Here is a 15,261-nt window from a genome sequence, read left to right as displayed (position 1 = left end):
ATGCCGACACTGAAAGATCTTGTTTGCCATGTACAATGGGCAGATACAGGATCCCCGTTCCCTGAATATGAGACACAGTACGGAGATGGGATCGTTGAGACTTACATTGCCATCCCTAGCCATCCTCAAGTCTTCACCATCCGACTCACCTCTCGAAAATTCATTTCCCCAGGGTTATCGATGGTAGTCTTTATTGACGGCAACTACCAGTGCAATCGTAACAGAGTCAACCTACAGCCTTCAGAGAAAGAAGCCCCTGACATGAGAACAACCATCGATTTTCTCGTGAGACAGAAAGAGAAACCCTTGGGTGATGGGATGTACTTGGGTCGTGAGTGGCGCTTTGACGATTGCAACCTTGGTAAGTCTCCTAACAGCAAATGGAACCCAAGCTAACTGCCCTTTACCAGTCTCTCAACTGCCCGATGGTGTCGACAAGAACCACTTTGACGAGCTGGGAACAATCGAGGTCTTAGTTCTGCGATGCCGCAGCAACCACGGTGGATATAGCGAATGCTCAACTGCTTCTTCAGCCGAGCACAGCGGGATCCTGGACGACACGGCAGATGCTAGAGAAGAAGTAAAGCCAGGTGACTCCGCAAGTCAAGCAAATACCGGGAAACTCTCCGCGCAGCCAGAACCACCCCAGACTGAGGTACAGGACGCTTTCGGTGGCTTGTTTGGCCTATTCGATGGACCTGCCGATGGCTGGCCTTCCTTTGTTGCGAACCCAGGGGATGCCCCGGGCGATGGTTACGATCGATGGCATTGGCAAGCACCCGGCGGTCACCCTGGTTCTTATGGCCCGCAAGAAAGATCCCAGCCTTCATTTGGTTATCGTCCAGCTTCAGAACATTATGCAGAACCGCGACGGATCAGGTACGACTATCACGACTATCACGACTCTCCGCCCTCTTCGGCATATGCACATCCACCGAATCCTCCTCCACCATCCGCTAGACCTGACAGACATGTTCATTTTGATTACGGTGACGGAAGAGGGTCTCAGCCGAACAGCTACCATTCAAGATACGACCACCAACCCCATCATACTTGGGAGCGAGATCACCAACACGCTTACTCTTCACCCCGCCCAAGTTACCACCGCACTGAATATCACAGATATCGCAATCCTTATCCGGAGTATCTTGCCGCCCCCGAAGGCGGGCATTACATGTACAACGCAGATCGAAAAGCCTACAGCCAATATCCTGATCAGAACCACGGCAGCTCCCATCCACGTACCCCTCTGGCCGGTCAGGCTACTCCCCATGCATACTATCAACCGCCCATTCAAGGGGCTAACCATAACCCTTCGACATTTGCTGCGTCTCAAGCGAATTTGGCCAACCCTGCTCCACCAGCGACACCCTTCCCTCCTCTGCCCCCTAAAATCCCGGTCCAGCCTACGAATCTGCCTCCCATTCATCCACAGCCTGTTCCATATCCTATTCCAATTTGGTTCCCTCCGCCAACAGGGCCAGTTCCACCTTTTCCCACCGCGGTGCCGATCTATCCCCCACCGAATAATGCACCCCTGTTCCATACCCAAAGAATTGATACCACATCGGCCCCAGTTGGACCTAATGGGAGCAGTTCTCAGCGACAAGGAGGCGACGACGCCAAAAAAGGAGAGAACAATAACTCCAACACTACTCAGTCTAGCTCCGCCCAGGATGCTCTCCAAAACACGAACAACGGTAGCAATGGCGGCTGGGGAAATTCTAGTGGAGATAACACCAGCGGCACCGATAATTCGTGGGCAAATGGAGGCGTAAATGACAGTGGAAATAACAGCAACGCCCAGAACCTGAACCGCTTGGGAGACAACGACAATAACACCACCAGAGGCGGTTCCAATGACGACCGAAACAGCAACAATTCGGGTCAAAATTGGGGCGACAATGACAACAATGCTGGGACTGGTCAGACTTGGGATAATAATAATGCCAACCCCGGAGGTGGCAGCTGGCAAAGTGAGCCAACTCAGAACAACAACGGATATTCCCAAAGCAATAACGGAAGCAATAACGGTGGCGGTTGGCAAAACGAGCCTATCCAGAACAACAGCGGATATCCACAAAGCAATAACGGTGGTGGCTGGGCAAATGAGACTCAAAATCCTGGGTTTGGCGGGAACGGCCCAGCAAGCGTCGGGAACAACAATCAAATTAATAGCTCGACGTCGAACAACGGGCCTGTATCAAGTGGGAACCCATCGAATAGTCGACCTCTGTACGGACCCTTTGGGGCGTACTACACCTCAAAAGCTGATGCGGAAAATGCTCCCCCTGCAGAAGCCGAGGAGGAGCCACGGTATGACGTCCCTCACGCTATTGCTCAGTCCAAGGGAGTTACGAAACAGGTGCAGCCCGGTAAAGGCTACCTGTACACCAAGAAGAGATGCAATCCTCACTACTTTGACACTCTGGAGGAGCCGTACGCTAGATTTGTCTTCAAGTACCGAACAAAGGAACAGCTCAGGGATGAGCTCGGGGTCGAGATCACGGCCGAGCCGAGCCCGAACGAGGACGTCAATGCTCTCGAAAACATGGACAAGGCAGAGCTGATCCAGATGGTGCTGAGAGCAAAAGGAGCTCTGGGTGGCACGATACCCAGCCCGCCACCGAAAGTCACACCGCCTTTAGTGAAGAGCTTTGAGCAGGTTCCCGTCGTCGCTCCTGATGTGGCCTTTCTTAAATACAACTTGCCACCCCCACGCCACGCCTCAAGCACCAACCCGGGGCTTGGGATCCGACTATCCAATGCGTCAAGCAATCAGAGCAATATGGCATATGCCAACCAAGGCCCGAACAACAACTGGAACAACAATTGTCAAACAGGCAACAGCCAGCAGAATGGCAATGGAAGCAACAACGGTGGTTCGCAAAACTGGCAAACAAACAATCAGCAGCAGGGCAACAATAACAACGGCGGGGACAGCCAAAGTTGGGCGAATGCTGGCAATAACAATAACAACAACAATGGCGGTTGGAATGACGTCTCGGCAACCAACAAGAACGGCTGGGATGGGCAGCAAGAGAAGCACCAGCCCCGGCTCAGCGTGTCATCTGCCTCACAGCGCTTCAAGGACTTCCGCTTCGGCGCGCAGCAAGCACGCTCTCACCGCACCAGCTCAATGATCAGTCCGAAGGGTCAGGCACAAGGTCAAGGTCAGGGCGGCCCCGGCCCCGCAGGCGCACCACCGCCGGGAGCTGGTGAGATGCTTGACTACGTCCTCAACAACCCCGAGGCCGCCGCGCAGATGGGCATGGCTGGACCTCCGCCGCCCATCATCGCCTTCACCGGGTCTGGGACTGTCGGAGGCGGCCAGACGAATATTGACATGGGCGGCGCTGGTCCACGCCCGCCAACGCCCACGGGTCCACCCCCACCGTTGAGTCCCCCAAGTGTTCAGGGGCAAGGAGGATTCGGGCCCGAGAATTGGGAAGGTGATAATCCAGTTCAGCCGAGGGGTGGGTGGTAAAGCACAGCGGCGGGGAGGAGCGAGATGAGAGAGGCGACAGGCATGAGGCAAGCGCCAAGAGGGCGATGTTAAAGGCATGAGGAGGGGCACTGTTCTTGTTCAACAGCCTTGGATTCCAGAGTTCTTGTGACTTGAGCGAATCCACGTCTTCTTATTAGATTCAGAGCGCTGCATGAACAATAACCTAGGAGAGGGTTCCCTTCCGCGTGTGCCACCGGAGCTGTCAGAAAAAAGAAAAAGGGTAGTTTCTTCCGTTTCATACCTATGGAAGCCTTGAAAAATCGACAAAGAAGGAGGAAATCAAAATCAATAGCTGTTATTAGTGTCACGACTTTCCTTCCTTCTCTCTCTCCTCCTTCTCCCCCCTTTCAATCTCCTCCTTATCCTCGCCCACCACGAACCCTCCACCCAGCAAGATAGCGGGCTCGTGGATATTGTGGTGTTCGTAGCTCAGAGTGCCCACACCGCCAGCTTCCATGATCATGGCCGTCTCCGTGAGCGGTCTCCCGATCCAGCGCACAGCGAACGCCCTCAAAATGTGCCCGTGGCCCACGACCAACACATCGCCCGTGACACCGGGCTGTTTGGGCTTCCCGATCACCTTGGAGTGGTACCGCTCGCGAATCTCCCGGATCAGGCTGTCGACCCGGTCCATGATGTCCTGCGGAGATTCGCCCCCGGGGCAGCCGTCGCGCCAGATGTCCCAGGGCGGGAGACCCTGGGTTTTTCGTAGCTCGCGGATCTCGGCGGATGTGATGCCCTCGTACTCGCCGTAGTCCCACTCGGCGATCCGCGGGTCGATGGTCACGTCGGCGGTGGTTATGTGTTCTGACGAGGAAGAGGGGTTGTGGGTCGATTGGGACTGCGATTGCCACGGGTAGGGCTGGTGGCAGCCGAGATTGAGCAGTTCGAGCGTCCTCTGCGCGCGGTGCCGGGGGGAGACGTAGCTATTTGTTGCCAAAGCGGAGCCGAATGTCAGTCTCATGGTATATCTTTCTAAGACGGGAACAGATATGAAGGGTGAGGTGGCTCGTAGTAACAGATTTGCCTGCACTGAGGAAGAAGGACATACATGTGAACCAACTGCTTGGGCACAATCAACCTATCGTCCCCCACGAGGGCCTTGCCCGTCGCGCGTACTCGCTTCTCCCCGTTCTTTGTGAGCGGTATGTCGGTGGTGCCCGTGTGTTTTCCTGACAAGGACCATTCCGTCTCGCCGTGCCGGACGATGAAGCAGCGCGGGGTGGTCATTTCTTTTCGCCCGTCTCGTTCACTCTCTCCTGCTCTCTCACACACACGAAGGTAGTGCAGGGAAGATGTTATGTGCCGGGTGGGATATCTAAGGAACGAAGAATAGAAGCAGACTGCAGGGTTGGGATGGGATATAGGTAGGGTTCGCAGCGGCAAGTCCTCTTCTTAGTAGTTGGAGGAGAAGGAGGTGAAGTCTCGCTGCGCCGGCTCGTCCGATCCGGATGCGAAAGGAAAAGGATCGACTTGATGCAGAAAAAGGCAGTTTAACAGCAAGGGGTGGGCAATCTGTGAACAACGAATCTGGGCAGGGGGACGACGGGCAATGGAGGGAGATTTGTTGGTAACTCAGCTTTGGGTCATAGGTCATCAATGCAATGTTTACGGAAGACGAGATCCATTGAGGACCGCGAGAGTATTTTCCCATAACAATTCACGGTGGGGGGAGGGGCAAGGGTAGGAGCGCAGGGATGGAGGGGGAAAGGGGAATAGTGTTGCGGCGTGTGGGTGTGGGCGGCATGGGATACTAGGTACGTCACCAACGTGTTAGGGAGGCCTCTAGGCATTGGTACCTACAGTAGGTTACCAAAAGTCACCGGACACTAGTCTCTTGGCACCCACACCACAATATAGATGAATAGATTTCAAAGCATTAATTCTCAACCACCACCTCTTCATTTGTTAATCTGTTGTTGTAGAGATGTCTACTAGAGTGAATGGTCTGATTTTGAGCGTGGTACAGTATATGGCCTTCATTTAGCTGGTAAATCTATACGCGAAATCGCAACTATCTCAAAGATCCCCAAATCGACAGTGTCAGATATACTACAAAATCCGCAACCAGATCCCAACAGTCGAACTGGAAGGCCTAAGAAGATCACTAAGCGTGCAGAACGACGCATTCTACGCGCCATTAAGGTCAATCCTAAGATCAGCTATGCGGAATTGCGAAGAAGGCTCGATTTAGATGTCTCCGACCAGACGATTCGAAGGCTACTTCACAACCACCATATCAAGAAATGGATGGCTAAAAAGCGTCCTAAATTGACGGAAAAGGCTGCCAAAGCAAGGTACGAATGGGCATTAGCGCACCGAGACTGGACGTGGGAAGATTGGCTCAAGGTTATCTGGAGCGACGAATGCTCTATCCAACGCGGTAGTGGAACACAGCGCGAATGGGTCTTTCGCACGCCCGAGGAGAAGTGGCACAAGGACAAAATAACTGAGAAAGGTATGGGCAAGGATATATCGATCATGATTTGGGCAGCAATCTTCGGCCAGGGCGAGTCATCCGATGCCTATATCCTTTCGCGCGATTAGGAGTCAGCAAAGATGGGCTATTCGGCCAATTCCTACATCCAGGTTCTCGCAGACAATATCCCAGCCATCTAGGAGCCTGGCAGGATCTTTATGCAGGACAATGCGCCTATTCACAAGGCCAAAAAGGTCCAGGAGTGGCTAGATGACCATGGGATAGATGTCATGGACTGGCCGCCATATTCGCCAGATTTGAACCCTATCGAGAATCTCTGGTTTGAGCTCAAATGCCTTGTCAATGCCATTGATCTAGAGCTTCGATATACAACTGGAAGCTCACAGGACGTCCTCGATCGCTTTGCAAACGCTATTTCGAGGGCCTGGGCCAGTCTGGACAAGAAAAAGATCAAGAATGCTATCAAGTCAATGGACGAGAGAGTCAATGCGGTTATTGAGGCCAAGGGCTGGTATACGCGGTTTTGATCTGGAAGATGCGATTTTCTGAAAGTGCTTCTCTTTAGCTATCGATTCATACTAATTGTACTATTCTACCATAGTAAATATATGGAAAAAAAACTATCAAGTGTATAGGGGGGTAGTATTCGGGAGGCGTGCCAAGAGACTAGTGTCCGGTGACTTTTGGTAACCTACTGTACCTAGGTATATCCTGGGCTAGTGAAGCCTATTATACCGGGGGCATCAAAGCAATTAAGGCCAGGTGGGTGCCAGGGGGCCACCGAGTCGCTGACTCATCCCCTCCCATCTTGCTTATCCCAGCCAACAGCCTAGTAGAGCGCCCCAGATGCTCAACTCCAGTCCCTCCTTTGATAGAATTCGGAAAATACCTTTCGTAGTCATCAACACCGCCAGGTTACTGCATCTAGGTGGCTTGCTTGCTATATACCTCGTACTGACTGCTAGGAGAAATGTCGCTGCAAAGAGAAGAAAAAACGAATGTCCAAATGCTGGGGATCGCCCCCCATTCCGCAAGGTACCTTAGGTATCAATACAACCCTTCCCACTTCTCTACCAGTCTTTGTCCGAGAGAATCAAAACCACCCAACGAGGAACACAACCCACCCAACTCCATACTTGCTAATGAGGCTCCAAAGTCAATCTGAACGAAAGGACATCTCCCTCTATCTCTCCTTTTCTTTTCCTGTCTCATTCTTCAATCACCATGGGAATCATGCCCATCTCCATCTCCTCATCGACGGGACTCAACTCAGCCATATCCTCAATCGCCACCGTGATCTCGGCCCTCTCACTCCTCTTGGACTTGGGCGGCTTGGGCTTCCTTGCCCAGCCGATCAACACTTTCCACCCGGAACCCTGCTCCTTGCCCTCTTCAATCACCTCGTCCACGCCCTCGAGCCACCGGCTCTGTTCTCTGCCCGACTCCGCCCGCACTTTGACCAGCCACTCCTCCCACATGCGCGCGCCAAGGAGGCCAGTCAGGTCTGCGACATCCTGCGTGCTGCCAACGGGCCCTTGCACTGCCTCCACGTCCATGTATTGTTTGACGATCTTGCTGATGGTCGAGACTTCGCTGATTGGACGCGGTGCCGGGACAAAGGGCTTTCCTCCTTGCCGCCAGGACTGCCACCCTCCCGTGTATCCGTTGGGTTGCTCCTCTGTCTCCTTGGGCGGCCTTTGTCCCATAGGCATGAAGATCCAAGCTCTCTTCACGCCGATGAAGCCCTCTTTCTTTAACCGTCGGAGCCAGCTTCGAGCCGCTTCGCGTTCGTAGCCGCGCCGATGGAGTTCGAACCCGAACTCTACCGACATGGCTTCCGCCCTGGGCCCTGCGTGTGCGATGCTTGAATCCATGACCATGTAGTCGAGGTACCCGTGTGGTTTCAGCACCCGCATACATTCTCGAAGAGTCAGATCCCACTCGTCGATCTCGGGCACGCCAGGGACCGGATTGTTCTTGAGAAGGACGTGCAGTGAGCGTGCCGAGATGACGTCGAAGTGGCCGCTACGGAAGGGCAGCTGCCAGAGATGCGGGACAGAGATGGTGCGGTGGTTTGCTGGAGCTTCAGGCTTGGCCATCCCGGCTGGTCGTTGAGACCGTGCCTGATCCTTGGTGATGACCGTGTAGACTTTGACATTCGGCCACTCCAAGGCGGCGTTCCACGCCCACGACGCAGAAGCTGTGCCGCCAAGATCGAGAATGCGTAGTCGCTTGCTTCCAACACATGCAGGATCATCCAACGGAACCGTGGCTTTGGTTTTCAGCCTCTGACAAGCTGCCTCAGAGGCGAGCAGGCGGCCACTGAACACGGCCCTCAGAGCATCGATCTGCCAATTCGAGGGCTCGACAGACGCAAGCGCGAGTTGCTCGCGTTCAACGGCCCGATAGGCGATTTGCTCGGCCGTGTGCTCGAACACGCCAGTCTGTCGAGGATTTTGGCTGAATGGACCAGAATACTTCGGCCGTGCTGGGTCGATCAGGGTGTGCTGGCCAAGGAGATTGCTGATGTGCTTTTCCGGTAGGGCAATACGAATAGCTTGTATCGCGTCAAGGCGGGAGGATGAATGGATGAAAGCATCCCGGCGTTTGCGGACGGCGACGAGATGCTGGAACGCCGAGAGAAAGATGGGCTCCTTCGTTTCAGGTTCGCTATCGGGACTGCCCTTCTCTGGACGAGCCACAACCACTGCTGTGTCTATCGTGGTCTTGTCAGCGAACATGACTGTCCGACGTGCCCCCTTGGTAGCCTTGTCATCGACAGGTTCAGTGTTGTCAGCGTCCTCCTCGTTAGGGTCAGAGTCCAGGATCGCAGACAAATAGCCTGTTTGTGCGGCGAGCCAGGATCCAGTCCGGTCCAGATTCTGGCCTGCAGTCTTTTTGAGGTCCTCGTAGTACTTCTCGTCGTATTCGTAGTTGACCGTTACCGCTTCAGATGTCTTTTTGGGACTGACGCCGGGACCAGCGGAGGGACCGTACAAGTCGTCGTCTTCGGACTGCTGACTCTTACGTTTTCCCGGTGCTCCTAGATCGAAAGTGGCCTGCTTTGCTGTCGGCGGACCTTCGGTCAAATTTGTGTCGTCGACCGTCAGCACTGTCTCAACGACATTGTCCCTTGAGCTGTTCTCCCAAGGCCGATTATAGAACATCTCCGCGGTAGCGGTATTTGGCAGGCTTGGCCCTTTGGATTTGGCGAGACACCAGGTGTGTCGTGAGCCATTTTGCAGGGAAGAAAAGAAGCCTCCCGGCGACGGAATGCTCAGCTGCGAGAAGCTATAGTCAGATACTGGAGTCTCTCCGTCTGCGCTGCGTGGTCGACTAATGGGCTCTGGATCAGTCAATTCGCGCATTTCTTGTCGTTTCCCAGATCTCTTCGTCCGCCGGGAGCTGCCAGAACTTGTCGACCTACTATCGTCCCTGCTCCTCTGCCCGGCCAGAAGCTGAAGTAGCTGCAACGCCTCTGCAGGAAGCCTCACCCCAACGTCGGATCCATTGGAAGGCGGCTTATCCTCGAATTTCTTGAGCTCATCAAGAGAGGGCATGAGAGGCGACAGATCCTGTGGTGTAGCGCCTGGCACCGTCGGGAAACTGACAATCATCTCGGTGAAGGCTGCTGGGGACACAAGGCTGGCAAAGGAGTTGTTGGAGTGGGCTTCCGCTGGCGACAGGATCACACTGTGATCGTCGTCAAGCGCTATTTCCAGAGGCTGTGATTCAAGATTGGTCGGTGGTGGACCTCCCCAGCTGTCTCCCTCCGCAATCTCAAGTTGTCTCATGTCCGGAGTGACGGGAGCACTGGTCTGCGTGTTGCAAGGTGAGTCCGAGATCGAACTGCTGCTGTCTCCGAGCGACGGTGGGGCATTGATGGCTGGGACATCTCTTGGGAGAGCAGAAAGTGCACCGGGGGAAAGCCGAATTTTGGTGGCAGGAGACATGCCGAAGGTGATCTCCTTGATCGGGCTCGCATCCATCGACCCCCATGAGTCTCTGGGTATGATCAGAGCAGGGTAGCGGTTTCGGCTAGACTTCTCGCTGGCAAAGCTGTTCCTACTGGATTCCGAGGCAAAGCTCGTCGGGTCGCTGGCCAGAGACGGGCAGTCGTCACTGAAGACAGTGCCTGAGTCGCTACCAGCGAGAGAACTTCGGTTTGAATCTCGTTGGTAGCCTTCACCAGCGCTGCTGGCAGGGGAGGGGCCACAAGAAGAGACCGGAGAGGACAGGTAGGTCGATTTGGCGAGCGAGCTCTTGCGAGCAGAGATGGTAAACAGAGCCGGATCCCATGCTGCCGGGCGGCCAATTACGGTTGAATCGCTCCCATCTCCCTCACTGTCGCTTTTCAGCCCCTGACTTGCGTCTTCTTTTTCCTCGAGAATAGTATTAAGCTGCCGACCACGGCCCAGCCGGGGTGGAGATTGGTAGGTGGTAGATGGTAGGAGGCTCATGCTTGCAAGGGACCGGCCTTCGCAGTGTATTAATTATTGTCGGTAGTAGGTCGTGTTCTTCGTCAAATGCCCATCCACTGCCCGCTCGGCGAAGCGTGAGAATTGGTGGTTGTCAAAACTGGTATTAGTAGTTGTAAACGGCGCCGGTCAACGGTCGCACGCGGGAGTGGCCCTCAAATTGAAAGGTGCTAACGAGAGTAAAGCTGACAGCGACCAGCAGCTTCAGCGACGGCGAGGTTGAGAAGGTGAGGGGGAAGAAAGGTACAAAGGAAAAGAGAAAGCGCTACCTTTTGGTAAAGAGAGTGGTGGAAGCGGTGGAAGCGCTGTGAGGGCGGCATTGGCGTCTCGCTCAAGGCCTGGGGAGAATTGGAGCGGACCGGGCAATGTCACGCACTCTTTTACAAATCGGGAGAGGGACATGTCGACCCTGTGTCGATTGGCTCTGGCCACAGTGGGCGAGGCCTGGACTTCTGAAAGGGAATAGCTGCGTGTTTGAAAAAGACATGTAGGCCAATACCAGAGCACCTGGAGCTGCGGCCAGCGAGACGCGCAGGAAATAGCATCAAGGCGGGGATCGATAGTGCTGAGACGTGTTGGCAGGACGTTGGAGGTGAAGGTGGATGGCGATGCATGGTTGGTAGAGGAGGAAGTGAGTGGGAAGTGAGTGGGAAGTGTGGGAGGGAAGAGGAGAAGATGCACGATTGGCCAGACGAAGCTGCGGTGGGTCTAGACTGGGCGGTTACAGAGGCCACTAGTCCCAAAACAGATATGCCTATTTATGGCACTGCTCACGAGAGCTTCGAGAGCTTCGAAAGGTCCAGAGGTGGCCGTTGATCCAATATTCGACCAATGCGGCTTTATTCGGCACTCTGTCCGTATTGATATTGCCCTGACTGATATGGGGTGGGATCTGGTTGCCAAGTCAATGGTTCTCCCCCAGCAATTTGGCCCTGCCCGCGGCCTTGCTTCTGGCCCAACGGTCGATGAAGGCTTGTTTGTCCCGACAATCATAACACACCTTGTGCATGAGGCTGAAGCAGTACGCCATACTTCTCAATCCACTGTGAGGATAGAAGGGAACCATCTCATCGCTTCCCCCTACCTCCCTCCCCTTTTGACCCCTTTCATCTTGCGGAGCACGCCACCATACAGTCACATCCATTGCTGTCATCAAACCGGGCGTAACGCCCTGTGAGATCGGGGAAAGTACAGCCGGATGGAAACAGGCTTGAAGTTACGATGGATCGAACTATTAGATGGCAGGCCTTGTCAATCTGTTCTCGGTATTCTGATCTCGGGAAAGGGGATTTGTCGCCATCTTCAATCTTCCCTGCTATCACTACCGGGAAGTCCTTGACAAAGTCATTAGTCCAGAAGGTGGGGTGCGCATGTCATTTGCTGATCTGCTTCCATGGTCTTCCTCAACTGTCCAAAAGACCAGCATCTAATGCTCAAACACGTCCTTGGTATTAAGTGTCTCAGGCCAATCGAGAATCTAGGCACCTGGAAATGTTGCATGCTTCCGACACCCCAGTGGACAGCGCAAGGGATGTATTCCTCACAGTGTCATAGAGACATTCATCACCTGGACTTCTCCTGTCGACCAATTTAGTTGAATTGCATGTCAAAAGAGCCGTCATGCTCCACAATCGCTAGTTCCTCTACTTCCACAAAGAAGGCACTTATATGACTCCTCTTCAACGAGCTCTCTCCTACAGTGGCTCTTGCCCTGTTATCAACCCGGAGGCGTCGGTTCCATCTACCCCAGTGCTTTCAGGATAGTGGTGCTGTTGGCTACAAACCCTGCAAAACTTGTCAGCTAGACTTCAACTAACCCCTGATTCAGACCTACCATATCCGTCGGCATTGTATCGACACATTTCTTGAGCAAAAGGCGGACTTGTTGTCTGAGAGATGTCGTCGACATAAATCACATCATAGCCTAATGAAGATGGTCAACGCTCGTCTCTAAAGGGGCAAAAGACAGGTTTGCCCTTCTTACCTTTGAAGTAGGCATCCACCAAGGTAGACCAGACGCATTGATCGGCGTTGACACCACCGAAGAACAGCGTCGACACTTCGTTTTCTTGGAGCCAGAGTCCAAACGGCGTCTGTGGACCCCAGAGTCCGGATAGCCGGTTCTTGTTGAACAAGAAATCGGTGCCGGATGCGAGACCTTCATTCTTCAAAGCTTCCAGTGGGCCATAGGGCTCGGCGTTCCAAGATCCACGCATCAACATCCGGCCGACCTCGATCGTCGTCCCATTCTCCTTGATGGTACCCATGTCACTGCCAAATGTCTCATTGGCAAGATCCGAACCCCCACTAAATCCAGACTTGAAAGCGGGCGGGATTGTCAGCAGGTCATACTCTGTCAGTCCCCAGTTCACCCAGAGAACCTTCATGTTATGCTTGCGGAATCCGTTGATCATGTTGACCGTTGGCTGGACGGCACCCCGGCCGTTTTTAGCTGCCGCGTTTAAATCTGGATGCAGGAAGAAGTTTTGCATGTCAATGATCACCAAGCCGGTGCGGTTTGGTTCGATCTTGATTGATGATCGGTCGCCCATCATCGGCAGCACTTTGGGGGTTGTCACTGGGGAGCGGTTGCTGCGGGTGAGGTCAAAAGTTCCATTGGGCAGCTTGCTCCAGTAGTTGTAGTAGCTTCCCAGAGTGGTTGTAGCTTGCTCGAAGCCATCACCGACCAAGGCGTACACTTGACGCTCCTCCAACTCAACTGGGCTTGCCGAGCATAGAGAGCTAGCGACCAGAGCCGAGACAAGCAAGTGCAACGGCGAGAAGAATTTTGCGACACCCATATTGAAGACTTTGGCAAGGCTGAATACCGACAGGGGAGCCGACTAAAGTACTATGCAAGCACACGCACCAAGAAGCAACAATTCCATCTTGTTGACCTTTATACATTCTCATTCTTCGCTTGCTTCCGGTCAAATGCCGAAGGGAGCGGAGATGTGCATCTCTTCAACTTCCCGGGTGAAGCATTGAGTGTAAAGAAGAGATATCGCCATAGCCCAAATAGGAAGGCCAGGAGACTTGATAAGCAGAAGTTCGCTACTTACCCTCGCCCCTTACTTCAGTGGCTTCTCCAACCATTCTCCCCACACTTGGTTGAACTTTTGCTGACCGCTGTCGGCTTCAGCCATACCGAGGACACGGAATCTCAGTCATCCTTATCTTTGCCTATACCGAAATTTTGTTGGGTAATTGCGAACAAGAGTTGATGGCTTCTCGTCTTTCCTCTTTCCAGGTCCCAGACAGGAAAGAGAGACGTTTGATGAAAGTGCCGATCTCCATCCGACCACTGGTGAGTATGAAGCCCCCAGGCTGGCCAAGAGAAGGCCGTCGACCGGGTTTGGCGAGATTGGCACAGGTCGTTTACAAGGGTGACTCTGCGGTGCCGTGATGTTGATGGTGGATATGCCGAGTGACCTGTTAGGGTACGTTGTTTGCCGACTTGACTCAGCTGAAGATCGCGCGATCTTGTCTTCAAAGATGCGGTTTCGGAGAGGATGTAGTGCTGGTGAGAGATACTCTTGTGCTGTCACACATGCATTGGACCTGTCCCCTACTCGTTTGTGTGAGTGAGAGCATATATGAAGCCTTTTCGGATAGAAGTTGGCACGTCCTGATTCGAATGTTAAGCTCTAGCGACTGTAGCTGAGGAGTGCTTGATGACAATGACGAGGTGGCGATGAGGCTGTCATATCAGCACAGTAGCAGGGACAAAAGTCAGTTCTGCTATGAACTAAAGCAAAATGATCTTTTGCTGAAGTGAAGAGGACAGCAATCGACTTGCGCATGTCTATGAGCATGTTCATCAGAATTGGTCGTGAGTCGTGACCGGCAGAATTTGACATATTGCCTTCACTCACTGGCCTTCACTACCGCAACTATGACGAGTCACGAGTGGCAGGCACCTAGTCACCGGGTTTTCATGTTGCGACTTTTTTATCAAATGCAGATCCTTTCTCGAGCTCGGTTTCTATGCTAATCCTATTCGAATATCAATTTGGACTCGTCAAGATGATCCTTCAATCTATCATCTCATTATTCTTCCTTCTGGCGCTACCTGGCACGTTCGCTAAATGTTGCCGCGAAGATTCAGGAGGCGACTGCGGCGATAACTCTGTGGGAACCCCTTGCTGCGGATACAAAGCTTGCAACGCATTCTGTTGTTCTTGTCTTGGAGGTAAGTGAGCCTTGTTGCAGCCCTTCACCTAGGCCAGCCTCTGCCACTCAACCACCTATCCCAAAGGGATCTGTCCGGGACTGACCATCATCGCCAGTCTCGGTCATAGGGGAAATCATCGACAAAAGCACTACAGAATGGACGTCTGTCATCACCGCACCCTATGACTCGGTGCACTCTACTTTTGAGCAGTGGACCTGCCGTGCCAGCCACATTACGACATGGTATCCTCCTCCGACAAAACGCGCACTTCCCGAAGACGCGGTGACAAACATATCCAACTCCGACAAGCTGGTGGCAACAATCACAGAAAAGGCTCAGCCAACCTGGACGACGGCACTGTTGCATTCTGCATACAATCAAGACGCGCTTGTGGAATTGGAGGAAACATTTGATTTTGTGAGCAAGGGCGAAAAGAGGAACGGCACAAGCATTATCACCCTAGAGCAGTACTTCGGCTTCTTCAACGTTTCCAGCAATGGTACACAGACTGTATTCGGCAAATTTGTGGAGGCCAAGTTTCGAGCGCATGACAAGAACGGGGATGGGTTGCTAACGGTTGAGGAGGCTCAGTTGCTCTGTGACAGTGATGGGTGCTATTAAGCGCACATTCAGCACAAGTCTCTGCGAGCAAGTTCTGCGG

The 15,261-nt window shown here is 53.5% G+C and overlaps 5 protein-coding genes across 5 annotated transcripts; 2 read left to right on the top strand and 3 right to left on the bottom strand.

Moving 5' to 3' along the window:
- On the top strand, nucleotides 1–3,487 carry Z520_10906 (uncharacterized protein; the record flags this gene model as incomplete). Its single annotated transcript, XM_016781397.1, has 2 exons — nucleotides 1–361; nucleotides 411–3,487. The coding sequence occupies 2 exons, from the start codon at nucleotides 1–3 to the stop codon at nucleotides 3,485–3,487; spliced, it is 3,438 nt and encodes a 1,145-aa protein (XP_016627609.1).
- A 325-nt stretch (nucleotides 3,488–3,812) lies between these two features.
- On the bottom strand, nucleotides 3,813–4,738 carry Z520_10905 (uncharacterized protein; the record flags this gene model as incomplete). Its single annotated transcript, XM_016781396.1, has 2 exons — nucleotides 3,813–4,434; nucleotides 4,560–4,738. The coding sequence occupies 2 exons, from the start codon at nucleotides 4,736–4,738 to the stop codon at nucleotides 3,813–3,815; spliced, it is 801 nt and encodes a 266-aa protein (XP_016627608.1).
- A 2,418-nt stretch (nucleotides 4,739–7,156) lies between these two features.
- Z520_10904 (uncharacterized protein) lies at nucleotides 7,157–10,408 on the bottom strand (the record flags this gene model as incomplete). The annotated part of the gene is made up of 1 exon (XM_016781395.1): nucleotides 7,157–10,408. One exon carries the CDS (start codon nucleotides 10,406–10,408, stop codon nucleotides 7,157–7,159), a length of 3,252 nt encoding a protein of 1,083 aa, XP_016627607.1.
- A 1,759-nt stretch (nucleotides 10,409–12,167) lies between these two features.
- Nucleotides 12,168–13,227, bottom strand: Z520_10903 (uncharacterized protein; the record flags this gene model as incomplete). The annotated part of the gene is made up of 3 exons (XM_016781394.1): nucleotides 12,168–12,211; nucleotides 12,261–12,350; nucleotides 12,411–13,227. 3 exons carry the CDS (start codon nucleotides 13,225–13,227, stop codon nucleotides 12,168–12,170), a joined length of 951 nt encoding a protein of 316 aa, XP_016627606.1.
- A 1,225-nt stretch (nucleotides 13,228–14,452) lies between these two features.
- Z520_10902 (uncharacterized protein) lies at nucleotides 14,453–15,221 on the top strand (the record flags this gene model as incomplete). Its single annotated transcript, XM_016781393.1, has 2 exons — nucleotides 14,453–14,618; nucleotides 14,716–15,221. 2 exons carry the CDS (start codon nucleotides 14,453–14,455, stop codon nucleotides 15,219–15,221), a joined length of 672 nt encoding a protein of 223 aa, XP_016627605.1.
- Nucleotides 15,222–15,261: the final 40 nt, after the last annotated feature.

Source organism: Fonsecaea multimorphosa, assembly GCF_000836435.1.
Source record: "Fonsecaea multimorphosa CBS 102226 unplaced genomic scaffold supercont1.33, whole genome shotgun sequence".
Classification (NCBI taxonomy): Eukaryota; Fungi; Ascomycota; class Eurotiomycetes; order Chaetothyriales; family Herpotrichiellaceae; genus Fonsecaea; species Fonsecaea multimorphosa.
Note: the sequence above shows the minus strand (reverse complement) of the source record. Positions and strands in the feature narration are given on the sequence as shown.